Below are 26,468 nucleotides of genomic sequence, written 5' to 3' on the forward strand. Positions count from 1 at the left end.
TCATATGATTAAACAATTTTATAATAAATTACTAGCAGTATAACATTGTGTTGCAGGTCTTTCTGGGTAACCCTCGGATCAGTTGTGAATGCAAATACATACATATATTCTAAAACAGTGTTTCTCAATCCTGCTCCTGGGGTACCCCTACTCTACACATTTTCCATCTTTCCCTGTTCTACCTACCTGACTGATTCGTGTGATTAACGTACTCTAGATTCAATCAGGTGTGCTTAGCCAATCAAAAGTGCCACAGACGAGCTCAGTCAGGTAGGTAAAGCAGGGAAAGACGGAAAAAGTGTAGAGTAGTGGTCCCTCAGGAGCAGGATTGAGAACCATTGATTTAGATGATCGGTCTCCAGTGTACATGGTCACGCTATCTGAAAAGGCAGGCACATTTAATTGTTTGTACTCCAGTCCCTTAGGTGGCGATGGTGTGCCAGTGATGGTCTACCCGCCGCGGTAATTCTATCAATTTTTAAATGCTGGCGGGGAAAATCTTTACTAGGCAGTCTGGTTTGACCGAGTGATTGAGAACATTGTAGGTACGCTGACAGAACACCCCTGATAACATGGTTCGGACAAAGGCAGACAGCGTCCCTAGCACATACAGAAAAGGTGCGTACTTCAGAATAAATGTTATCATATGGAAAGTCTACTCTTTTTTTCTTTCTTTTTTTCTTTTTAACATAGTGTCAGGCACGCCGGATAACGAAGCCCGTGTGAGTGGATGGTTCCGCTTTCTTGCAATTTCCTGTTTAATACTATTTGTTTTGCCTCTATTATGGACTTGCAGCGGCTGATTCAAGGATATGAAAAAAGTTCATTATTCAAACTCAACTTGCTAGTAATACGACTTAAGGACAGGCTTAATGTCTGCGCGCGCTCTTCTGTCTGAAACTGCCGCAATGTGAAACTGAGACGCACACCTAGAAATCATAGCGTTAGCTTGAAGCCTAGTTTCCTTTGAAAATGTAGTGGAAATGCATAACTTACGTCTAATTTACTTGGCTGACCATTTGTAATGATAACCGGTGTGGTCTATAGACCGGAAAATGACCTACGCTGGTGAAGTTAAACGGTCAGCCGGGGATTGCTGACAGGCATTGCTTAAGACATACGCTCTGAAGTAAATTCCATGTTAAGGAGATCAGTCCTAACTATCTAAATCCCACGCGCTTTAATTATCAGTGAACCTAAGGTTAAGGCTTTGGTTGTAAGTGCCAAAGTGGCGCCAGTTTTTCTATGAAGGCGGACGAGGATGTCTGCTGCTGAAATTTTGGCGCCAACTCTTTTCAATAAATCTACCTGTTTGAGTTCATTGATTTTGTTTTGCCAAGAAAAAGGACATCTCCGTTTTTATTTCAGTTTGTGGACATAGGCGAAAATAGGCGTATTACCTGGTTAACATGATTTCACTGATGGTTTCAGTGGCCCTTACTGTGCTATAGTTATTATACCATTGCGAATTTATCTAACCAGCTAATTTAAACCAAATGAAACGTTACGATTGTTCAAAATGATCAAAACTTAATAATATTAACACGTCAAATGGCGTAAATCCGGAGAAAAGTATACACATTGTCTCGGATCCAGTCACCGTAAAAACAGTTATTTTTTTCGTGAGCAGCTTTTGTTATGAAAAATTTAAAGAGACCCTGATCAATGTAATTTTGCTCAAAATGTTGGGCATTTGGCGGGAAGAAATGTTTTTCCATCAAAGCCGCTTGCTCTCGAGATATATCGACATGTATGCACCCAATCCATCCAAAAAGCACTTTGCAACACCCTTTGAAGCTGCAGCGAATAATGTAATTTGCTAAAAATGTACCGATGAAGCGGAGGTAACGCTTCGAATTTGCACGAAATATTTGAGCAGTGTGGGTATATACACCAGGAACATGGGTGGTCAGTTGAAGAAACTAATCGAAAATAAGAGTTAAGAGTTATTGTTTATTTGTAGTAACTTTCAGTTTATTGAAGTTCAGAAGGTTCGTTTTAGCTCATTTGGAATGAGGCCAGCCTTTTCTCTGAATGTTTCTATCGTTAAAAGTCCAGCTCCTAAAAACAAACTTGTTCGTACATCTGCTAATCTGATGTAATATGGTTACACGATCCAACTACGTTTAATTCGTTTCAGCTGTTGCTGCATCGGCGCCCAGGAAGTCTCTTGGAGCTTCAAGTTCTTCAAATTCACCGAATAATTCTCAAGCAGGGACCCCAGGTAAGGCAGGGCTTTTATTAGGAGTAATTCACTAAATTGGAATAAATCGTGACCAGATTTGCTTTCTGTGACTGATTTGTGAACACGGACGCAGAACCCTGGAGCCGTGGATTATATGAATAAAGATGACCACCTCAATGTGTATCGGTATGACATTGTTGATGGATATTGTCAAAGCAAACCAGTTTGGTCCTGTGCTTGCATTCTGAGTTGAGTTTAACCCCATTTGAACTGACCAAATTGTTTGATTTCTCTGCATTGTTGCAATTTCTTCAAACTGCAATTAAATGGAGTTTGCATGTCTTTGCAGCCAAAAATAAGTATGCTGGGGGCAATCCAGTTTGCCCACGCCCTACCCCTTCCTGGCAGAAAGGCATTGGAGATTTCTTTGGTGGACCCAGTAGGAAGCCTGAGAAGGAGAATCAGTGCCCAGTCTCTGATGAGGAAGAGGCTGGAGGCAGTGGTTTGTCAATGGCTCCACGGAAGTAAGTACTACCACCCTGATAAACCCTTGCTTAATCTGAATTTTAAAATGCACACATGCAGTTTAAGACTGAATAAAGACAACTGTAATGGGGGGGAAAGTTCAGCCTCTTTTCTAAAATGTTAGGAACCTTTTCCCCACCCAGTAATGTAACCAATACATGTAGTAGAACTTCAAAATTCTGGGCCAGACTGATACTTGCATTTTGCCTGTATTCCTCATTCACTGTGTATGGCGGTCTTAAGCTGGTGCCATTCTTAATGGTTTCATTCATATTAAGTAGGGTGTTTTCCTGTCAACTCTCTGTATATGCCTCAAGTGGTTTCATTTTCACAACTGACGCTGATCATACAATAGCAGAATATAAAGATGAGGCCATGTGTATCTGTTCATATTCATGTGTGTGTTTTGGTTTCCACTGTTGTGTCTCATGTTCTTCTGCCTAAACCATTAGTCTGTGTATGAAAGAGCCAAAATAGCACTTGATTCCTGACTGATGATTTCAGTTTGAATTTTAATGGAAGCTCATGCTTATAGGCTTGGGTTTTTGTTTTGTTTTTTGTTTTGTATTTGGTTTTTTGCATGTGTGTGTAATGTATGAAAATAGTTTGGGTTACAAAGTACCTTGTTTGGTTGACTAACATAAAACAGTGGTGTTTGGTTGACTTTGCTCAAGTCTTGGTGTTGCATACAGTTTTGAAATGTCTTGATCTATAAGCAGTCTGTCCGCTAAGAAATTTGTTCCAAGGCTTTTTTTTTGTTTTTAGCCCTGGGATTGGCTTATTTTCAGGTTGTTTTCTGTATATGAAGTGATGATGGGTGTGTTCACTCTTGCAGAGTTAATGTCTCACTCAGAACCCTTTTCATGTGTTTCTTTTGCTTGAGCATGAAGGGAATTATCAAAACTTAAAAAAACAAAAAACAGATGTGGTACAGAAATGTTAATGCTAAGTATTTACCAATTTTATCTTTCAGATCTAGACCATTGCCTGAAGACGAAGATGATGACTGAATCCCTGTTTCTTTTTTCTTTTTTTTAATGAATTTATCAATTGAAAAGCCATGGTCTTCTGTGTTAGAGGTACCTAATGATTTGACTGTAAATCTTTGTACATAAATTATTTTACAAACATTTTTTTCTTGTACAGTAGTTTAATAAAATGTTTTCCAAAATTTGATTTGTAGTGTATTTAAATGAATGATCCCTTTACAGTCTCTGTGAGGACCTCTTAGTTAAGAAATATTGTGCTGGTTTTGTGTTTTATTAACACAACATGATATTAAAGATGATTTTAGGAAACAGCATTCAAGTTAGCTGGATACCTTAATAACCATACAGTCGTGGCCAAAAACACCCTTGCACTTTTTGCAGATAACTCAGTATTCTGTATTAATATAGATTAAGCTCTTGAATGAATTTGGTCTTTACAATTCTTTTTTTTTCACTATTGATATTATAGAAGCTTTGTTTTTTATTCAGAACATTTTTCAAAACATATCTGATTGAAAAGGATGTAGAAAAAAACGATGTTGATAAAAAAAATTTGCACCCTTTACACAATTTGGTAGCACAGCCTTGGGTCAAAAGAACTGCAGTCATGTGCTCTCTGCACCTCTCTACTGGCAGTTTGGCCCATTCCTGTGCAAACTGCTCCAGTTCTCCCAGATTTGAGGGGTTACTTGTCCCAGCTGCTGTTTTCAGATCTCTCCACTAGTTTTCAGTTGGATCTAGGTCTGGATTCATTGCTAGCTGCTTCAAAACAATTGAGCATTTTGGCTCGAACCATTCCTGGGAGCTTTTGGAGGGGTGTTTGGAGTTGTTGTGTTGGAAGGTCCATGACCTTCAGCAGAAACCCAGTTTTGACCCTGGATATGACATTGCTCAAAAAAAGCCTTGGTGTTCTGATATTATGATGCCATCCACACATTCAAGGCAGTACCTTGGTGGCGAGGCAACTCCCAAACATCACTGAACCCCCCCATGTTTCAGTGTGAGGAAGGTGTTCTTGTCTTCATTTTGTTTTCTGTAACACATTCTGAAATGAATAGAATAAGTTTAAAAAAAAAAAAAAACTCTCCTATTGGACTATTAGGACTCCTCACTGCATTCTTGGTTCAGTTATGTAGCTGATTGGGAAGGTCCATAATGTAAAAAAAAAAAAAGGTCCTTGATCAGTATTGTAATACTGACCTGAGCATTGTCTGGTCTTGAAGAGTACCGATTGGACCTGATGTGAAGTTTAAGATATAGTCTTTGATATGAGATGCTGTTCTTGCTAAAATTTTGAAGTTCTGTCAAAGCAAGAATGATATTCTTGAAGTGCTGTGAGATCACTTGAACCATTTGCCAGTTGAAGATTTACTCCCATACAACTACTATTTCAAAGAGATGTTCTGAATAACGGGTAGAGCCATTGTTCCCAGCTTTGCTGACTTGGTATTCCAAAAGAGGGTACCAGTGCAACATAGTGCTTTACTTTAAATTGTCAGCATTTAATGGCTCAACATTATGTTGAGAAGGCTTAAAACATTTTTTGAATGAGCATTATCTTTAAGCATGTTAAAGAGATCAGGAGATTTTTATTGTGCTTCTGAACGTGCAAAATTCGTCAGGTAAGTATGAGAAAATCTAAATCTGCAGTGTGATCAGATATATTTTTCTTTTGCAGGATGTGAGGCATCAGTCAAACTGGGTGTTGTTGCATCCGTTTTTACGTTCAAATTCTGGGCTTCTGCCAAGTTGAAATCTGTGCACGCCACTCAAAATGAAGTTGGTTTCATGTTCCTGGAACCATTCCGAGACAACATGCTTTTATGACAGCGTACCCTTCATCTATGTGATGTGATGAAGGGTAAACAACTGTATGAAGGGATGGATCTGCTCAGCACCGGTGTTCTCATGAGATTTAGGGCTGTTCTGTTTCTATCGAGAGGCCTAGTGTGTACCATCGAAACATTCTCATCATGCCTGTACCATGGGTACTGGGCCCGATGGGTTCCTGGATTCATGCTGTTTTTGTCATTCTGACTCTGCCGTCAGTAAAACTCAACGCGAACCAAGATTCATTGGTCCAAGGCATGTTTTTCCTCTCAACAAGTTGCGTATCCTGACATGTTCTGCGTATCACTCTTATACTACACCACTACTTTCTTGTTTGCAGTCCGTCCGTTAGCAAATGGACAAGCTATGTCTGCCCCAAAGACTGCCAGTGACTCGATATTTTTAATGTCTTAAAAGACTGCAGGATAAACTCAAGACACTGACGTGCGTCAAAACCTTAAGAGAGTGGCCGCTGCATCGATGTCGAAACACTCTAGGGCAGGAGGTGGCGGTAATGCGTCTTTTTCGTGGCTATAAAATCCCATTAGCTTCCGTTTTCCGCCCTTCGCACCCCTCTCGCCCAGACAGCAACCATGGTAAGTGTTGGAGGTTTTTACTGCTCCAAATCTGCGTTAATCCTAATTTTGTATATTCTGGCCAACAGATAGGTTTCTATGGAAATGTTTGATTTTGTGTTTCGTATTTATATATGAAGGTATTGAATTACAAAACGAACGTTTTACAATGCATTGTGGTTACATTAAAACCAACGTCTTTTCCGATCTGCAGTCGTAGATAGTTACCTCGTGCATTGGTACTGCAGCCAGCCACCTTTTAGTTTTACTATGCGTTGGTGCCCATTTAGATATAGAGGCAGTTAGCTGAACAAGCTAAATTATTTTGAGCGATGTGGTCAATCGTCGGTATGATTTTAAAGCCTCATACATGTAGTCTCAATTTATTTGGTCTCCTGTATCGAAAGTGACTGTGGCATGACTGTTGCTAGTGGTCATTGATAGTGCAGGTAGAAAAACTTACACTGAGAGTCTTTCCCGTGTTCGCTGGGAACTTGAGCCCAGTGTAACCCTGTATCTTTCAGACATCTCATGAAGATAGCTTTACTGTACCTCAGGTTAATGCTGACCTCATTAAAAGGTACAGGAGATGTACATCTTGTTAATCGATTATCTCTGTTTAACCAGGGACGGGTCAGGACCAAGACAGTGAAAAAAGCAGCGCGGGTAATCATTGAAAAATACTACACTCGACTAGGCAATGACTTCCACACTAACAAAAGAGTGTGTGAGGAGATTGCCATCATTCCGAGCAAGAAGCTGCGTAACAAGATTGCAGGGTGAGTGCGGTGGCCTGTTTTGGTGATGCCACTCTGTCAAAACCATTGATGGATGCTCAGTGCTTTGTCAGAAGTCATGTTCCTTGGGGCATGGTGTGGTTTTCAGGTATGTGATGGTCTCCACACATGCAAAATATTCTCTCCAACACCCGATCAAATCTGAACTTGATGTTTTATTTTGTCAGCTATGTAACCCACCTTATGAAGCGCATCCAGAGAGGGCCCGTCAGAGGAATCTCAATTAAACTCCAGGAAGAAGAGAGAGAAAGGAGGGACAACTATGTTCCAGAGGTCAGTGTGTAAAACTGTTCAGAACTCGGTCTTCCTGGTCTACTTTAGTGTTGAACTCCTCCACTGAAGATCTGACATCAGATTTTCTAACAGGCATCAGTAACAATAAAACAGTGTAAAAGTATCCATGCAATGAGCAGTTTACCAAATACTGGACATCAATAAATCTGATAGCAACTAAATTCATAAATAAATAAAATACCAATATCTTTGTTCAAGTAGAATATCTTTTTGCCTTGTTGGATTGATGGAGGTTGACCATAGTTTATGGAGAATCTCTTGCTAGCTTTTGAAATGCATACTTTGGGATTACTTTAAATATTTTTCCAAAGACCAGAAACATATCTTTAAATTACAGGTCTACTACCTGCCCAGTTTTGCAAGAAGACTGGTATTTTAGACATTCATTGGTCGCAGCAGGGTATATTCTCAGCCTTACACTTTGAAATTGTCAAGTTGGTCATACCATTGGCAATCAGAACAAGAACCAACACTGTATGCTTGAGTGTTTAAAATTAGAATACATGTTGTACAGTGATCTCTACAAGTTAGTTTTGCGTGTATCTGCTCTTGACGTCCCTGTATCGAAAGTGACTATGGTTATTTGGTTGCCAGGTCATTGATAGTACAGGGAGAATGAACTGAAAGTCTTTCCCGTGTTTGCTGGACTGCCTGTTCCTGCCAAACCCTGAATCTTTCAGACAATCCCCAGTGAAAACTAAGATGGCTGTCGCCTTTAGAAGATCTGTCGACAGAACTTGTGGATTCCTTACATCTTGTGATCATTTAGTTTGTATGTTAGTTATGTTTATCGTTTAGGTTGACTAATGATTTTGGTTTGTCTCCATAGGTGAAATTTTGAATTTACTTTTTTTTTTTTTAATCTATCATTTTTGTGTTTGGAGGTTGTTGGTCAGATTAGTAAATCAGAATATCTTCTGTTTCAGGTTTCTGCATTGGACCAAGAGATCATTGAAGTGGATCCTGACACAAAAGAAATGTTGAAACTGCTGGTGAGTGTGCCAGATTTTGGGATGAGTCTTAACTTTATTAACTGAAGTACACACCAGGCTTGACTGAATGTGACATCATTAATGGTACAGAGATTAACTGACATTGAACCTTTTTTCTATTAGGTGTTTCAACTACCATTTATGTTTTACATGAGGGATATAAATTTTTGTTCAATTGTCGAAATTTAAAAAAAAAAAAAAAAACATAACCCAACCCATCAAGCATGGCTCTGGTGCAACTCAAAAATTGATAGATCTGGTAAAATAGACTTGCCTAAGCACTGTAACTGGTGATGAGTAAGAACATAGTGAGCTATATCTGCATGGTGCAGCCAAATGACAAGGAAATTTTTCTCTAACCTTTACTTTTAGGATTTTGGAAGTCTGTCCAACCTTCAGGTCACCCAGCCCCCTGTTGGAATGAACTTCAAAACACCCCGGGGAGTCTAGACACGTTTAATATATTTTAAAAAACAAGTAAAATCATTCTTCAGTTCGCTTTCTTCCATTGTGTGTTTCCAGTTAGACAGTTGCTTTGGAACTGTACTTTTAGCGTAAGAAATTTAACAGTTGAGTTAAAATCAAGCAACAGATTTAGAATACCAAACTGTTCAACAATGAGTGGTTTTCAAGCCAACTGTAGATTAGTGTTACAGAAATGTGTTCTCCGTGTAAAATGCATGAAGGTGAATTAAGTTAAATGTGTATGTTACATGACTACTTGTTCTGTTTAAAGAAATTCTCAGTTGTAATTGTAAGGAAACACCTGCCTGATTCATTTGCAATAAGTGATGTGCAAATTTCCTCATTAAATTTTTGTTGTGTACTACCTTTTCATGTGTGGCTCATTTACACATTTTTGAAACTTGAGAAATTCACTAGTACTGTTTTAGGAACTTTTTTTCTTGACTAAAAGCTTTAGATTTAAATGGTTAAGTTTTACATTGAGATACCAAAACTGTCAGAAGTCAAAACTTACCTACCTGAAAAAGCTAGGCTGTTCTTTATCCATAATTACACACTCACTGACATGGTGTAAAGTGTTAAATCTGTAAATTTAATGCATAATTACCTTTAAAAAAGTGGATGCGATGTCCAAATGGCTTAAGGCTTAGATAATTTAAAAGTACATGAAACTGCTAACTGCAATTTTTTGTAATGTTGCTTAAAATTCACAAAACTATTTTAAATTAAACACACCCCTCTTCAGCCTTCACTGTTTCACCACCATGGAAAAGGACACCAGTTATGGTGAATGTTCTCTTTAAATAAAGACAGATGTACTGATAACTTGGAGGTTTAGTTTTATTATTACTACTGACAAAATAACACCAAGAGTTTAATCCACACATAGCATTCATCTCTTGATTCCTCCATAAACCTTCCACCCTCTCCAGTTGATGGGCCGTTGAGCAGTATGATTGGAAGGTCCGCAGTACTGGTTTAAATATATAAAACAGGTGTGTGAAGTGGTGCAGACACTAGGAGACTGGAAAAAGTAGCTCTACTCAGTGAGACCCAGCTTCTTCTTCAGAGACTCGGGCATCTCGGGGGGAGGAGGACGTGGCAAGCGGAAGTAGACCTTTACAGAGTCGTAGATGAACCACTGCAGGGCTGTGAGTGTACCGATCATGATGATACGGGCAACGAGACCCTTCCACACACCTGGATGAGAGCACGCACAAAAGATCCCGAAATCAGCCAGGAATCCAAGGCATTATTTTGCCATCACTTTTGCCAAGATAGACATGTTCTCCCACATTCATGACTTTTCTATGCCCTTCAATGCTTATGGAAAGAATGTTGTCTTGCTTAAAACTGTCAGAATGATTTTCATGGTCAGACTCATTCTTACTACTCTTACTGAACTGTCACAGCTGACCCTGATCACAATACAAATTTCAAACTCCATGAGCCTGCAGAGGATGGTGTGTTTGTCTGCTCTCCAGCATTGCTACACTGGTGGCATCCATAAGAAGGTCCAGTGCAGCAGTGGGGCTAGAGGTGCAGGTAGACTGCTCTGACATGCCAATGACTCAAGCACCTCCAACTGTACAGCAAAAAAGCTGCTGGGAACTGCCAGACTGAAACTACACAACATCTAAAAGATGGAGAGCAGCTTCAGACTTGGACATTTCCCCAGAGATGGATCTAAGGAGCATGTCTAATCAGATAATGATACTGACATCAAAATGAATGATTTGTCAGGAAGACTGATAGATTTATGAGCGGTTTAAAACTACTCGTTTGAACACTTGTGTCTACCGATGAGAGATTTTTAACAATGTGCAAACAATCCACAGTTTGTGCACACTGCCAAGATTTAGTCAAAATGTTACCATTTCGTTTAAGTCTCGGAGCATTTAACGCAGACATGACAGCTACCTGCCACATCTGTCTGTGACAACAGGGAACAGTGTGTGTGGGCAGGCTCACTCACCCATAGGTCCAAGCCTCTTCAGCACCTCCATGGCTGTGCTTCCCTTCTCCTTGTTCAGAACGGACACCACAGAGTCGGCAGGGTGGGACACGATGGCACAGAACACGCCAGCTGTAATACAGTAATGAAGTAAACAATGGGTTAAATTCAATTTTCCCCTGAAACCCACAACAGTCAGCTGCTCAACTGAGAAAACCGAGGCAAAACTTGATTTCCAAAGCTACAAAACTTGATAAATGTTGAAGTTTAAAATGAAGATCACAGTATGAATACCCACAAAATACTCCCTCTAATGCGTAATGTGTGGTATGCCGTGCCTTAATTTTGACTACATGTGTTACTTTGAAACACAGTACTTTTGGCAGCAAACATCTCACCAAAGTCACAATTTATTTTTTGCTAAGTCATCGCTGCATTGACTTACCGATGTAGCCTGCAACAAATGTGACCACCAGCTGTTCGGGCTTGGAGCACTCGCTGCGGGGCTTGGGCACCACATACTTGTAGAGCAGCTCCACAGTGCGCTCAAAGCAAGCGAACTTCATCATGGTGTATGGAATCTGCCTCATCCAAAGAGGTGCCACACCCTTATAAAACCTGCCAAGAAAATCAAGAGTCAGCCTTCGTACTTCATAGTCATACATGCCTATTTCCATGGCCAGAATCTTTTGTGCAGTGCAATGCAATGTGCGGGTCAGAGTGAATAGTGACTTTGTTGTCTAATGTACACGATTGCAGAAAGACCTGCAGTTGCCTTTCTGACGCATATCTTTCATTCAGTGATGGCAGTTTTATTCAAAAACTAGATTAAATTTGTCTTTCCTCCTCAGTTTCAGTGTAGCACACTTTTCTCAAATTGCTGTCCGCCCTTCACCTTTGCTGCACTGGGTGTCATCCATTGAGAGGAGGCCAGTGCTGCAGTGAAGCTGGATGTGGCAGGTAGACTGCTCTCACACGTCAATGACTCAAGCACCTCCAACTGTACAGCCAGAAAAGCTGCTGAGAATCTCAAGACTTCAGCTGCACTTTCCAGAGATAGAAAGAACAGCTCTAAACCATGAGTTCCCCAGAGGTGGATCTAAGGGACGTGTTTCACCAGTGCAGATGGACACTTTCATGGAGCTACATCAAATACGAACTATAATTAACCTAAGATTCATTACAGGTTGTTTAAGTATAGCATGTCCTATGAAGCAATGTCTGGGTTCAACAGAACAACTTGGTGAAAGGGCAAAAACCTGGAGGAGGACCACGTGCAGAACTCTGACCGTTTCAGCTTGCACAAAATTTCCAGGAGACAAGAAGGGTTTACTCACGCCCAGAGCCCCTCTTCAGCGTGCATCTTGGGGGCACACTCTCTCAGGGTGTTGGCATAGCCTGGCTGAGTCTGAATACGCACTTTACATGCCTCCATAGGGGCCAGTGCTATATCAGCAAAGAACTCAGCGCTTGCAGATGCTGCCAAGTAGAGTGAGGTCCTCCACAAGTAAGCATTTTCCTAAAAAAATGTAAAAAAAAAAAAAAAAAAATTGCACTGAGTAAGCTCAGCAATCACTGCTCCATGATATGTAATTAATGGGCACAAGACAGTTTCCTTGTAAATGCTAGGTAAAACAGTTGATTGTCATTATACCAGCTCATCTCCACTTTAGCTTCCACATTCCTAGAAGCAGTGCCTTTGGAATGAATGTGTAAGACACTACCAATGCAATACTGCTGAGCAGTTTCACAGCTACCCACTTCAAAACCATTTAAGATGATAAATAGCGCCACAAGTTAATGGGGAAAATCACAAATTCCATTGTACATACCTGTATACAACACAGCGATATGGTCTACATATCTACATAGTTCTATCAAGTATACCGGCCCAACACAGAGGCTACCATGTTAGCTGAAACCCTTCAACCCAAATGATCTTCGAGCACCCCCTTGAGATTTTAACTAAGTGAATGTAATCAGACACGGACATTTCCATCAATCTCATGAACTCCCTACAGTACTGCTGCAAATGCCAGAGTGAAAACCCTTGTTGTAGGTGAATGACATCCATCATCACAACATCAATATAAATTAAGCCAAAGTTTTTCCTTTACCACTCTTCACAGCCATTGTTCATTTGTAACATTTGTAACACAGGTACAAACAAGTGGAACAGAGTCATGAAGTCCATAAGAACATCATACCAGTGCTTCAGGTCTGTGTCCTCACCTCTCCAAGAAAATCACTGTAGAGAATCTTGAACACCTCATAGAAGCCAAACTTGCAGAGACCCTGCATGGAGTATCCAATGAAGGTTGGAGCCCATCCCTTAGCCAGCCCACGGACACCGTCCTCCTTAACAGTCACTGAGAAGCCATTGAATATGCTCTTGTACTTGTTGGGGTCCACCTATACACATCGATTTGGTTTTTATTATTGAGAAGCACTACAGCAAACACAGCCACCGAATGAACTTCTGTGGATCAGTTAGTGCACCATATCAAAATACTAAAACACCAACATGCAGGGTAGCAAGCTGGGAATATTTACATATATGCACAATTTAAATAAAAAAAATCACAACTCACAAGATCCATCACAACACACATCTGCATTCCAAAAACATCACTTTCAATTCTATAGCTATTCATTAGTAAGTCACAAATCAAATATTAAACCATTTTAGTTCTCTAACATGTTTAGACTGTTTTCTTAGACAAATATAATTCAAGAAGTCTCAGCACATTCTCTCACTTCTCTAACTTCAGTCTAACTTTGTGTTTTCATGGGTTGGGAACCTAATATTCAAATTCACAGGCCATATATGGTTCTGGTCGGGAACTTAAATGGCTTGCAAATATCTGAAAAATTCTACTACTCAATTATAAAACTGTTGATAACATAAGACTGAGAGCAGTGTTTGGCACTTAAAAAAAAAGGGGGGGGGGTAATCAGTTTCATGCTATAGACCTGGACCAGACTTGGAATCATAAGCCTCCTTTAGAAATTTATTCTAGTTGAAATCCGGACACTTGGATTTGTTTACTCCGTTGATTGACTTGGGGGCGACATCTTGAGAACACTTAAGCTGTATATCAAGCTGTCAGAACATTAAATGAAGAATGTCTTGATGCATACTGATGACAAGAGTTTGTGTCTCAGTAGTGGACATCAGGGTGTAAATCTTAATTGGGCCCCAATGCCAACCATTCAAACATAGGCCAAACGACTGCCAGTCCTCCAGCAGATTAAAATCTGCAAACATTTCTGAAATATGTTTAAACTCTGTAATGGTGCTGTAACCAAAATCCTCAGAAGTTGATTTCATTCTTAAGAAGATTCACAGCCCCTGGCATTAGTCCATGTGATGCACAATTAAATCAGTTTTTTTTTTCTTTTTTTTTTTTTTAACAAACTGGTTTAATGTGTTCCATGATATTTTGGTCATGGTTCTTCTTTGTTAAACTTAAACACCAACTTATTGTTTAAAATAATACATCACTGGGATTTGAGTTTTGAATTAACTAGGTCTGTGCTACTCCAGTTTGAGACAGTAAGATTACTTGCAGCTGTCACGGGCATGTCACACAACCATCTCTGTGCCGTTGAATTGCACTTTTGCTCTATAATCAAATCTCAATGGAAAGTTATTTGTTCCACAAAGAGAACTGAAGCACATTGTTACCATACAAACAAATGTACTTGTCTGTACAAATAATGATATGATTTTAAATGAATTGTAATGAGCTGAAATAACCCACTCATCACTCATATGCTTTAACATCAAACATTAATAAATTTAGCAATGTTTTGATTAAAAGTGAACAACTCTTACCGTCTTCAAAGCTTGAGTACTAATACTCTACACTAATTCTAAGTTGTCTGGAAAAACCATTGGATTGGTCACTTGTGTACAGACCTGGAGACGGCACTTGACCAAGTCGAGTGGTACAACAGCCGTATGTGTGATGCCGCAGCTCAGGATGCCCCCAAAACCACAGAGGGCGTAGTATTTCATAGAGCCAAACTCACAGCTGACATCTGAGTCTGTTGCACAGGAACACAGGGACAAAAACACACACATACACATGCTCATGCTCATGCTCAACAAGACAACACGAACACAAACACAAACACACTCGTGCTGGGTCACATTCTCCACGCACACCAGCACACAGACCTGCAATCGGCACTTGACCAAGTCAAGGGGCACCACTGCCGTGTGTGTGGTGCCACAGCTCAGAATTCCACCGAAGCCACATAGGAGGAAATACTTCTGTGAGCCAAACTCACAACTGTCTCCCTCTAAAGAAAAATGGAGCATGGTTCACACTACGAGGTCAGGCTGGCTTAACTGAAAAGCGGAAAGGGTCATTTGAAGGGCACCGTTTCGCACACTGAGGGCCAACTGCAGTGCTACTTGAACATACTGTGCAAATGTTTGTTTCAGTCTGTGGTTCCATAACACAGTATTAACAGTAGTTCACCTACTACTTTTTTCTGAGTTCACATGGACTGCAGTGCACAAGACAGGCTGATGCTAGAAAACTAACCTTGTGGTCCTCAAAAACCTATAAATGGCATTGTACATTGGCAAAAGAAAAACAGAGGAGATTAAGCCTGTAGCCACAAATTAATTTCAAGGCCAAATATTTTAAACTCTGGTTAAATTTGATTTCAATTGTGCGCTTATGTGGTGGCATTAGATTTTGTATGCAAAAATCAATGCTGCAATACACGTTTTAGCCTCTTTTTGATTTTCTTCGGAATTTTGGCAGCGTGTTTTCTACGTGCGGTCCTGTTTATGCCATAGTCATGCACCATCATGTTCTCATTAAGCAAGGAGTTGATATTTTACTGATACTCTGAAAGCAAACGCTGAGACAGTATAGCACACAAACATCTGAAACGTGATGGTACAGGCTACAATACCCCAAGTCACACTGAGCCTTGCAAGAATCATATGCATTTTTTTATTTTAAACAGTGAACTCCCTAAATATGTTAAATTGAAGAGAAAGTACGTTTGTGCACAATCGTTTGACAACTAAATTCTCTCCACACCAGCAAGGTCAGCTCAAAACTCATAAAACTGAGTGACAGATTTAAGAGATCTTATAGCTAAAGTTAGCCTACCCTGTGAGCATGGAGAGAATTTTGTTTCTTGGGTGAGATGCAGACATTCCACAGCCTACAATCAAGGCTAAAAAGGACTTTGTATGTGAACTTCGACTTAATTTCTGTTCACCACAATTGGCCCTGAATGTAGCAAGCTACTATACAAGCTAAAAGGCCTCACTATTGTAAAAATATTTATCAGAATAGCCTTTGCTCTGATCTAGCTCCTAGACATACTAGGCGTGTATCAGTTCCACATATACTTCCTAGTATAATATCTAGCAGATATTCGACTAAACTGAGGGACTATAACTGTTACGATATTAATCAGTAGGCTCTTGTGAAACCGTTTCTTGCCCGTCTGAAAATATCTAACAAATTATCGGCAAAAAGTCCTGACAATAGGGGTTATCACTTCAATGTCACAGACTTGATAGGTATCGTTAAGACTACGTTGGAAAGGTTTTACACTCAATATTCAAATGTTCGCTGTGAAAGTGTTAAATTTTCTAACTTGTGAAACAGGTTTATTTCTACAGTCCCTCTGCCACTGGGGGTTGCAGAACTGCTGATTAGTTGTGAAAAAAATATCCATGAAATTCGAGCAAATACATTCCACGACCTTGCAGCGTCGCGTGATCACCGCAACTGGTCGTGTCTCCAGAAGATTACAAGAATAACAGGCAAGTTTACCACAAAACGTTTCGTGTTCATTGCTCAAGCACTGCATTTGCTTGGTAAATACGGGCTCCTTCAATTACGCGCTTTTTCGAACAATTTAAAAGTCTCCTGTTGACCCATCTTTGTCCTTCAGTGCCCTCTATCGTAAGGCTGACGAGGCCTGCGTTAGCGTCTAATATTCACAGCTGCAACAATACTCTTTCACTGCACCACAAATATCATCAAAAACATTCGCTAGTACTACATGGACTGATCAGAAATCACGGACAGTATTTCTCAAATTAATCTTATGCACTACCAAACTACAATCCTGGCTAAATCTCTCTAGCAGAGGAGGCAAGCTAGTAAAGCAGCGACTAGCTAGCTTGCGATTACTCTGACCTTATGAAGTGTACGGGGTTTCCCCTCGTTTGCCTTGGATATCCAATCCATCGTGATTCCAGAGAAGGTAAGATGTAAATACAGCCGTCAAAAAATCTTTCTGTTCCATATGATCAAAGGTAATCTGATGCAGGTTAGCATCTTGGTTCTTTGAGTAGCAGGACTTCGGTGATTAAGGGGGATGTACAGAGAAGCTAGAAAGGGAGCTTTGTGTTCCGACTTACCGTCTACCGCAGCGGCCGCTAGCCTGCGGCTCTGTCCAGTAGCTCTGATGTTCTGTTTCGGTTCCTCTGCTTGCAAAGTGAACAGCGGTGCATGGAAGGGATTGACCCGGGCCAACTGTGTCAGTGTGGACGGGTACATTTTGATGGTAGCTGAATTTAGAACAGATACATATACGTTTAGACATGTCTTAGATGATGTGTTAATGACAAAGCTGCCCAAGTCCAGTGAGATCTGAGTTAGAAAAATGTCTAGCATTAGCATGACGTCTAACCTTTCCTGACCGGTTCCGACGGGGACTCGATGTTCTAGCTAGCTAGACTGACCGACTCATACATGACATTTAAAAGGAAACAGGGCGCATTTTTAAAAAAATCTGTATGAAAACAACATTTTGTCTTTACAGAAAACATATACTGACAACAGTATATGTATGAATATACATATATCAAATAAATCTTCCCTCACCTTCAGAACTTCTCTCAAAATGGCGCCTCCGTCCTCAGTTACTCGCTGTTCACAGAGACCGAAGGAAGTGTCGATCTGCTCGTATTAGACATGGGCTACAGGAAATACTTATGTGCGTCAGTAGTCTGTCCAATCAAAATAGAGCAATAGGCGGAACTACCAAAGAGAATTACGAAACGAGTTCGAGGTATCGCGTGTGGGTAGTGCCAAAAAGCTGAGAAGTACAGCGAATATATTAGGCCAAAACCGACCAAGGAAATAGCCCAAAGCCTTATAACGGATTATGTAATCTGTGATACTTTTTATTTTGTTTTATCCAGGCACACGGATTTCAAGCAGGCAAGGGTAAAAGCTTAGCATTTCATTTTTTATATGTCTGACACTCTTTGAACAGTGTTGAGAAAGCTACTTAAAATTGTTGCAAGCTAAGCCACCAGCTTCAAAAACAAATGACAGCTGCTTGAAAGTTATCCTCCAGAGAAGCGTAGCTAGCTACAGCACAAGCTACATAACTGATGTCGTCTCTGAGGCTAATTGAAAATAAGGATGGCAAGCTGACAATGAAACAATTTGCTCTAATAAGTGTCTATTTCAAAACATAAAAAGCTTGTATTTATATTATAGTTGTCTTCATGGACCTTTTCTAATTCAAATGTAAGATCACCAGAATGTGGACAGTATAAAACACTAGTATTTAAGAGAGTTCTCATTATTTAAGAGAGTTCTCTGCTTCATTCTGTGAAATGCTGGTACAGCCTGTCACACAGCTAATTATATCCTGCTGTACTACAAGAACTGCACATGTGACAGTTAATCATAAAGCAGTGTACCTGCTTTGGAACACCTGAAATTTTGTCACTCCTTTTTCTACTTTTAATTTGACAGTGTAGCTGGATATCCAAACAGTGCATTACACATTCATTGTATTCATTACACTGTAGTATGTTTGATAATAATGTATTTGTGGTATCAGATATAAAACTGCCAGCCAATAATGCAGTGAACCATAACTCATCTACACTTCTCCAGCACCGAGGGCATGCACGTATATCAGAGAACATATCAGTGCCTTTGTTTTGCTACACCCGGCTATGACGGGTAACAAAATAATAATATGACAGGTAACAAATAAGGAGGTGCTGAAGAAACAAGAGAGTATCTTGACTTATAAAATCATGTACTGGACTAAGCAGTTGGGTAACATGTAATGAAAAAGTGATGTAGTAAATAAAAAGTAAAAAAATAAAAAAGTGCAGGCCAATAGTTCCACCTTCAATAGATTAGAGGTTATAATGACAAATCCAAGGTTCCAAATGATAGGCTAGTATTGAGTAATTAGATATCCCTCAGTGTAAAGTGGATCAGATTTACTTTACGATGACTCGGGCATTTGTTTTTCAAGTAACAATATCAAATACAGAAACAAGTAACAAATCCATGTTTTTCTACTGACAGATAGAGACAGGAGTCCACTCTATGACCTGAACTCTGGTGTCACTCTCTGGTGGATGCTTCATGGTTTCATCACAAAAAAAAAGGTTTTAGACTGTCCGTATGGACACTGGAGAGGCTCACAACTGCTTTGGATCTTCATAGCAATCATGCTTTTAAAGAGGCATTGGAGATCTTAGTGTTCTTATACTGGCTGGAGAGTGCAGAAGAGAAGGAAAAAAAACAAAAGAATCAAACACATCATGGTTTCCCTCGCTTTTTGTTTCTCTCTTACAAACTTTTTCATTAATCAGTGCCTCATTGCTACAATGTTTCTGTAAGCTAATACATATGAATACATCAGTATAGACCTGTATTTGTTTATAGGATGTAATGGACCAACATTCTTACTGCACCTACTGTCTCTACCTGTCCAAAAGGAAGCCAGTGATCCAAAGCCATGTCACAAAGGATTATGTACTTCACACTGCAGTCTGTTAAGCTCTTAATAACTACAGTTTTGTAAAACAAATACGTCAGAGACATATCGATACAAAACACTTAATACAGATATTTTGAGTTCTATGATTGAAATAAAGATCAAACTAAATTGGGATGCAAATGTAAAATATGAACTGAAAAACAGTTCCATTCCTTGCAAACAATGATTTCATTCACTCCACCAGTGGACTGGATAGAGTGGAACTGGTAAAATGCAATCATTGACATTCCACTGTAGAGAATTACATTCATATACCACTCAATCAGCTGTTCCACAGGCTGCTTTCTCTAGCACTGAGATGAGTTTGTGGAGTATCGAGCCTATGTACACAGTGTTTGAGCAGCAAATCATTTTCTTGGCACACTGGTGATGAACATATGATTTATGATGACTTATTTCTCCAGCTGTTTTGTGCCCCACTAGACTGAGAAAGGGTTGTTTCCATTTGGAAGATGAAACTGATGAGGAAGTCTAGAAAACACAAGCAAATATTTTCCTGTACTTTCTTTTGCAAAGGCTGTGTCATGATCTGCTTTGATTGTGTCGATGCCATCAGGAGCACAGCAGTGCTTGGAGGAGAAGTGGAAGGAGCAGAAGATGAGGAAGGAAGGGACTGCAGCAGGATGTGCAGCTCCAGAGCTCTGTAATTCAGATTCTTGTGATGGTGAGAGTAGAGGAACACCACAAGATGGAGCACTTTCTTCATCTTACTATCCCTTGGAGTAAAATTCACAACAGCTTTTATTACCATGAAACAGTCCTTTGGTTGTGTTGGTAAGGAAAACAGAGATACTTACAAACTCCAGTAAAAGATACTTGATTGATCCTCATATAAAAGGCAGAAGAGAAAAAAAAACATAAATTAGGATTTGCTTTTAGCTCTCTTCTTTAAAAATTACAGTGAACATGATTGGCTATTGCAAGCTATCTGATAGAAAAAATTACTGTTACACAGGAATGAAGTGTATTCTTATAAAATGTAGAAGACAGGTGAGTACTCAGTACTCAGGAGACTTCTAAAAAAACACACACAATCATGGAGCACAGGATGATGTACAGCAGCCTGAGGGACTGACTCACTGTCAGGGTGGTCCAGACCCTGATACTTTTACACATTTACTTTCTCATTGTCAAATTTGGACCGAAAAACACGAGAACAAAGCAATAAGTGGCCCCCAACCCCTGCAAAATAACATGAGAACAAATTGGGAAAGCTGAAACAAAAATGTTCACACCACAAACTGAGAATAATAATAATAATATTTATTTAGAGCCCAATATCACTATTTATAGTCTCAAAGGCCTTTGCATGTCTATAACAAAGTCAAATCAAAATTATATCACGCATAAATTCGAGAAAATAGATAAGTCTTTAGTCTTGTTTTAAAGGTATTGAGAGAGTTTGCTTCTCTAACTTCTTTAGGTAAACCATTCCAAAGGAAGGGAGAGCGGTAGGAAAAGGCTCGGTTGCCAGCGGACTTCTTTTTAACTCTTGGAATGACTAATTATCCAGAATCTTGAGAGCGCAGGGTGCGAGGTGGGTTATAGGGTGTAATTAAGCCAGACAGGTAGGAAGGCGCAAGCCCATGTAAAATTTTATATGTTAATAAGAGGACCTTAAAATCTGCCCTTGCATGAATTGGGAGCCAATGAAGGGAAGCCAGGACAGGGCTAATGTGATCAAACTTCTTCGTTCGGGTCAGAATTCTAGCAGCAGCATTCTGGACCAGCTGAAGACTATTGGTACTAGAGGCAGGCAGGCCAGAGTAAAGAACATTGCAGTAATCGAGGCGAGATGTGACGAATGCGTGAACAATGGTTTCTGGATCAGCCATACTTAGAAAGGGCCTAATTTTAGCAGTGTTACGGAGGTGATAAAAGTCAGTTTTGGTTGTGTTCTTGATATGAGAGACTAGCGAGAGACTAGAGTCAAAAATCACACCAAGGTTCTTAACTGAAGAGTTTTGAGAGATGATGCAGTTGTCAAAATTTAGAGTTAGATCACTAAAAAGATGCTTATGCGTAGGGGGACCAATGACCAGCATTTCAGTCTTGCCTGCGTTAAGCATCAGGAAATTTGAAGACATCCAACCCTTAATAGCACAAAGACATTCCTCAAGGTTAGCCAATTCAGAGCGGTCATTATGCTGGATAGGTAAGAAAATCTGAGTATCATCAGCATAACAATGGAAGTTAATGTTGTAGCTACGAATAATGTCACCCAAAGGGAGCATGTAAATAGAGAACAGAAGAGGGCCAAGGACTGATCTCTGAGGAACACCATAGTTAAGCTTGTGGTATTCAGAGGTCACATTATTATAGTGGACACACTGCTTTCTCTCAGAGAGATAAGATTTAAACCAAGAGAGCGCCAGGCCACGAATGCCAATTTGGTTCTCCAAGTGCTTTAACAATATAGTGTGATCGACCGTGTCAAATGCTGCACTCAGATCAAGCAGAATAAGAACAGAGGTAGCACCAGCATCCATGGCTAATAAAAGATCATTAGTTACTCTAGTAAGGGCGGTTTTAGTAGAGTGAAAACACCTGAAGCCTGACTGAAATATTTCAAACAGACTGTTAGAGGACATATGGGCTATCAGCTGAGCAGCTACAATTTTTTCAAGTATTTTAGAAAGAAATGGGAGATTAGAGATCGGTCTATAATTATTTAAGGCTTCAGGGTCAAGATTTGTTTTTTTAAGTAAAGGCCTGATCACGGCTGTTTTAAAAGAGGAGGGTACAATACCAGATTTAAGTGACATATTTAGAGTGTTTAGGATTGTTGGGCCAAGAACCGAGAAAAGCTCCATATAAAGTTTAGCAGGTAAGGGATCAAGGAGGCAAGAGGCTGGTTTAGCAGAGTGCACCAATTTGGACAGCGCGTCTAGAGAGAGAGGGTTAAATTGAGTTAAAGGCTGCACATTCTGAATAATCTTAGGCGCAGTAACAGAGAGCGTGCAGGCAGTCTGATTTGATAAATTAATTTGAATATTACGACGAATTAAGTCTATTTTTTGCGAGAAAAATTCAACAAAATCGTTTGCGGTAAAAGGGCTAGATTGAGGGGAGTGATTCTGGGTAAGTTTAGATATTGTATCAAAAAGGAACCTGGGGTTATTTTTGTTAACATTAATTATTTTCGAGTAATACGCGGATCTGGCTGCGTAGAGAGCACGTTTATAATCTATCAGGCTGTCGTGCCATGCAAGGCGAAAAACCTCTAGTTTGGTTGCCCGCCAGTTTCGTTCCAATTTCCTACACACTTGCTTCAGTGCGCGGGTTTCTTTATTAAACCAAGGTGTTAAGTGTTTACGTCTATTTTTTATAGTTAATGGTGCTACCATATCTAGTACATTACGAAGGGTAGAATTTATGCTGTCCATCAAGTCGTTCAAAGATCTCTGCTGATCATTGAAAGAGTTGAGAGTAGTAGGAAGCAGATCAGCGAGCGCAGCAGTGGTGGAAGCATTAACACGACGGCAGCTACAAACCGCGGTAGAGACAATTGGCGTCAACGGAAGAGTTACTTGGAAAGTAATGAGAAAATGGTCTGAGAGGGCAGCGGAGTAAGGAGAGACGACAACATGAGAGATATCTAGTCCGCGAGCTAGAATAAGATCTAAAGTGTTGCCACTGTGATGAGTTGGTTCGTGGACATATTGGTTAAAGCCAAAAGTGTCTATGATATGTGTAAAAGCTTTATTAAGTGAATCAGAATTGTTATTGATGTGAATATTAAAGTCCCCCAAGATCAGGATTTTATCCACTCTAGTAAGAATAACAGAGATAAATTCAGAAAACTCATCTAGAAATTGACTATAGGGCCCCGGGGGACGATACAGCACTGCTATGAGAAAAGGTGAGGCAGTACCATATTGCTTCACAGAGAGCAACTCAAAAGAGTAAAAATTAGGTAAACTAAGGGTGTTAGGAGTAAATTTAGTATTATAGATTAGAGCTACACCCCCACCTCTCTTTGCTGCCCTAGCAGCACAGGAAAAGGAATAGTTAGGGGGTGAAGCTCCATTTAAAGGTAGAAAAACGTCTGGCTTTAACCAAGTTTCACACAAACCCATCATGTCAAGGCTAAGATCACTGATCAGGTCACTAACAAGCAACGCCTTAGGTGAAAGCGATCTGATATTGATAAAACCTAACTTCAGCGTAACTGGACATTTGAGAAGCACTCAAATGTCATTAAATGACAACACAATAGCTTTAACCAAAAAAAGAGAAGATATTAGAAAAAGCTGATCATAGTCATTGACAACAGAGCTATTAAAAAGTGTTTTGTTTCAGAGTGCTCTCCATGTCTTCAATAGCTAACCTATTTTTGTGTATGTGTGTGTCTGTAACTTTGTGCTGCAGTGAAGACTGTCTTGCTGCATAGCACTGATAACACAGTTGACTCTACCACTCCCCATTAGGCGACAAACACCTCCCCACTATCACTGAGCAGGAGCTGCATCGCCACATGTTCAGAAGCATATCTTTCCAAAATTTCATGAAACCGGTGGAAAGAAGATGGAAAATGAACAGCTGTATGACACTACATTGCTAATGGGTTTGGAAACACGGACAATGTATGTTGAGGAAAATGTAGGCTAAGTGTGGAATCCCAAGGGTGATTTAAATCACAAATAAGTATTTTGTTGAGCCAAAAATAGAATTGGTCTATATAAACAAATCAAAAACTTGAATACTCAAGTTGGTAGCAAACAATGCTATTATTTTCTATTTATCAAATCTATCAATGTTCATTTCAAAGTTGACCAGACTCATGTATTTAACTAATTAAAAAATATCCATGAGGAGGGTGCCCTTGCTAGAGTTTTGTCCAGGCTACAATGCTAATCCCCAAATTACTCATGTCCAAAAGGTTTTCCACTTGTTCCCTTTATTTCTCCAGAAATCAATAGAAATAACCATGTACATCTGATGTATTGTCCCTCTAAATGAAACTGCAAAAGTATACATTAAGGAAGACTATTAAATTAACTACTGACATCAGAAATGGCCGTATATGGAAACCCTCTAGGGAATTTTAATTTTGTGATGGTGGTAGTGACAGTGAGAGGTTGTAAATGGACTTTGTTAAGTCATAAGGACAGACAGCCAAGAAGATGTCCTGTCTCAAAAGTACAGGGGGAACTTTGGCTAGAGAGGTCAACACTTTTTCTGAGGAGCATAACCGGCCATAGCTACTGATACCATTAGTTAATTACTACTGATGTTGACAGCTGACCAAGACAGGAACTTTGGAAAAGGAAAACTAAAGGGAGTATAAATACCTAATTAAAAGCCTTATTGTATCTACACATTTCAATTTTTTAGAACCTAATTAATGTGATCCTTACTATGCTCCTATTTTGACAGAAGAAAAAATATAACCCTTATAACCTCACACTAATCTGTCATTTAAGTCTCTTCTGTAGTGTGATACAATATGGGTATATGATGATTTTATATATCGTCTACAAACAGTATTTACTTGAAAACGATCTTTTAAACTTTAATGGAGCCCTTTGGATTACTTTACACAGAGGCAGAGGTGAACATTGTCCATAGCCACCCCAAAAAAACCTTCAGCTGGGCCACTGGCTGCTCCACTTCACAGGAGCGGAAACTTTTTAAAACTTTATTGATTGTTAACACCATGCATATGGGTGCTAATGGCTTGGTCATAGGCTGATGCATTTTTGACTCTTTGCCTGAGTGTATTCCAATATAGAGGATAGCGGGAAATAAACATAACAGTTCTGAGCCATGTATTAGCCACACCCACTCTAAATAAATACATCTCAACTATAAACTTAACTTCAGACTGCAATATTAGAGATAGGCTTCAAGGTTTAACCATTTAATTAAGGCCCTCTGCAGCCATTGCCCTTCATATAACTTCTGATTTACAAAAAAAAAAAATGAAGTATTTATTTTGAAAAATTTTATTAACCATTAGAAAACAAGGTAAATGTTCATTTTGTAAAAATGAACAAAAATTAAACAGCAAGATGTGGACAGTGATTCAGAACAAACTGAAAGAACCACCCTGAAACTGTGCAGTATGGAAACTGTAAAGGGGACACATCTGAAAGCATAAGAGCGAGAGAGACACAAGGAGATTCAGGTATGTGTGATCCAGAATGTGTGATCCACAAAGACTGAGACAGGAGACCAGGATAGACGATGAGAAACTTGGTGTCTACCTCTCATGACCTCAGTTCTGACCTTTAAGGTATGTTTACTCGCAGAAAAACTATTTGAATACTTTTTTTGGTTCAAAAGCTCTTTCACATAGTTGAGTGTCACATGTTTTAGTTACAGAAACGGGCTTACTATTATTTAAGTAAAATGCATTAATATTTTTTTTATGATATTTTTAAATATGGTTGTTGTGGAAATGTTTTATTGACACAAATAGGTGAGTTTACTCCAAAAACAAACAAAAAAAAAGACCCAAGTCTGAAAAAAGGCTCAGTCAGTCAAAAGGTTTGACTAAACAAGGAAAATGTAAAGATTTTTACACCTGTCCCTGTTCTCTCTACTAAGGATTATTATTTGGTGACTACCAAAGACAACGATTAACTTAAAGTTTGATTATTGGGATGCAATCTAAACATTAAACATATTCCCACAGTCCAAATAAAAACCAATCATGGTTTGCCCAGAATTACCATGGAAAATAGTATACATTTTACATTAACATATCTTATCTATAGAGTATGGCATAAAGATATTTGTCCTGTTTGTCTCTTGAACCTAAAACACATACTATTGGGACCTTTGAACCCTTCTACGACACTTAAGATGAAAAAGTACTGCATTGTATTTTGATGTAATTTTATTTCGTGATTTTCTTTTGGACTGTTTTCAAAAGGCATCAACCATAGCAAGATTGCAGATTAAATTATGGGTTATAATCAATAATTTCTTACAAATTTATTTCAAATTCAAAATGAAGCACAACACTGTGCTTCATCCAAAGAGAAATAACAGATTCAGGACATGCCTCTATAATTGAAAAAGCTTCAGCCTAAATACAAGTGTTTATACA

At 39.4% G+C, this 26,468-nt stretch overlaps 3 protein-coding genes and 4 non-coding genes across 7 annotated transcripts; 4 read left to right on the forward strand and 3 right to left on the reverse strand.

Moving 5' to 3' along the window:
* Positions 1 to 572: 572 nt before the first annotated feature.
* pclaf (PCNA clamp associated factor) lies at positions 573 to 3,720 on the forward strand. Its single transcript, XM_030771862.1, has 4 exons — positions 573 to 618; positions 2,141 to 2,224; positions 2,535 to 2,709; positions 3,684 to 3,720. Exons 1-4 carry the CDS (start codon positions 573 to 575, stop codon positions 3,718 to 3,720), a joined length of 342 nt encoding a protein of 113 aa, XP_030627722.1.
* Positions 3,721 to 6,102: 2,382 nt separating this feature from the next.
* On the forward strand, positions 6,103 to 9,007 carry zgc:114188 (40S ribosomal protein S17-like). Its single transcript, XM_030771850.1, has 5 exons — positions 6,103 to 6,125; positions 6,732 to 6,883; positions 7,069 to 7,174; positions 8,122 to 8,187; positions 8,560 to 9,007. The coding sequence occupies exons 1-5, from the start codon at positions 6,123 to 6,125 to the stop codon at positions 8,635 to 8,637; spliced, it is 405 nt and encodes a 134-aa protein (XP_030627710.1). The 5' UTR covers positions 6,103 to 6,122; the 3' UTR covers positions 8,638 to 9,007.
* LOC115827160 (small nucleolar RNA SNORA71) lies at positions 6,498 to 6,631 on the forward strand. Its single transcript, XR_004025907.1, has one exon. It is a non-coding gene; the product is annotated as a small nucleolar RNA SNORA71 (small nucleolar RNA).
* On the forward strand, positions 7,752 to 7,878 carry LOC115827149 (small nucleolar RNA SNORA71). The gene has a single exon (XR_004025896.1). It is a non-coding gene; the product is annotated as a small nucleolar RNA SNORA71 (small nucleolar RNA).
* A 469-nt stretch (positions 9,008 to 9,476) lies between the features above and the next one.
* On the reverse strand, positions 9,477 to 17,551 carry slc25a3b (solute carrier family 25 member 3b). The gene is made up of 8 exons (XM_030767613.1): positions 17,479 to 17,551; positions 17,013 to 17,162; positions 14,529 to 14,656; positions 12,839 to 13,018; positions 11,944 to 12,125; positions 11,052 to 11,224; positions 10,628 to 10,738; positions 9,477 to 9,852 (listed from the first exon to the last, which is right to left on the reverse strand). Exons 2-8 carry the CDS (start codon positions 17,149 to 17,151, stop codon positions 9,692 to 9,694), a joined length of 1,074 nt encoding a protein of 357 aa, XP_030623473.1. The 5' UTR covers positions 17,152 to 17,162; positions 17,479 to 17,551; the 3' UTR covers positions 9,477 to 9,691.
* On the reverse strand, positions 10,121 to 10,352 carry LOC115827271 (small nucleolar RNA SNORA53). Its single transcript, XR_004025931.1, has one exon. It is a non-coding gene; the product is annotated as a small nucleolar RNA SNORA53 (small nucleolar RNA).
* LOC115827278 (small nucleolar RNA SNORA53) lies at positions 11,486 to 11,719 on the reverse strand. The gene has a single exon (XR_004025932.1). It is a non-coding gene; the product is annotated as a small nucleolar RNA SNORA53 (small nucleolar RNA).
* Positions 17,552 to 26,468: the final 8,917 nt, after the last annotated feature.

This window comes from Chanos chanos, chromosome 1, assembly GCF_902362185.1.
Source record: "Chanos chanos chromosome 1, fChaCha1.1, whole genome shotgun sequence".
Taxonomy (NCBI): Eukaryota; Metazoa; Chordata; class Actinopteri; order Gonorynchiformes; family Chanidae; genus Chanos; species Chanos chanos.

Bases quoted from the DNA above. Each gene is read 5' to 3' on its own strand.
- pclaf (XM_030771862.1), top strand. From the start codon at position 573: ATGGTTCGGACAAAGGCAGACAGCGTCCCTAGCACATACAGAAAAG. The intron at 619-2,140 runs GTGCGTACTTCA...AATTCGTTTCAG, and splicing joins CCCTAGCACATACAGAAAAG to CTGTTGCTGCATCGGCGCCC. The intron at 2,225-2,534 runs GTAAGGCAGGGC...ATGTCTTTGCAG, and splicing joins TTCTCAAGCAGGGACCCCAG to CCAAAAATAAGTATGCTGGG.
- zgc:114188 (XM_030771850.1), top strand. The intron at 7,175-8,121 runs GTCAGTGTGTAA...CTTCTGTTTCAG, and splicing joins GGGACAACTATGTTCCAGAG to GTTTCTGCATTGGACCAAGA. The intron at 8,188-8,559 runs GTGAGTGTGCCA...CTTTACTTTTAG, and splicing joins AAGAAATGTTGAAACTGCTG to GATTTTGGAAGTCTGTCCAA.
- slc25a3b (XM_030767613.1), bottom strand. From the start codon at position 17,151: ATGTACCCGTCCACACTGACACAGTTGGCCCGGGTCAATCCCTTCCAT. The intron at 13,019-14,528 runs GTCTGTACACAA...CGATGTGTATAG, and splicing joins TGGTCAAGTGCCGTCTCCAG to GTGGACCCCAACAAGTACAA. The intron at 11,225-11,943 runs GTGAGTAAACCC...TTTTCTTGGCAG, and splicing joins GCTGAAGAGGGGCTCTGGGC to GTTTTATAAGGGTGTGGCAC.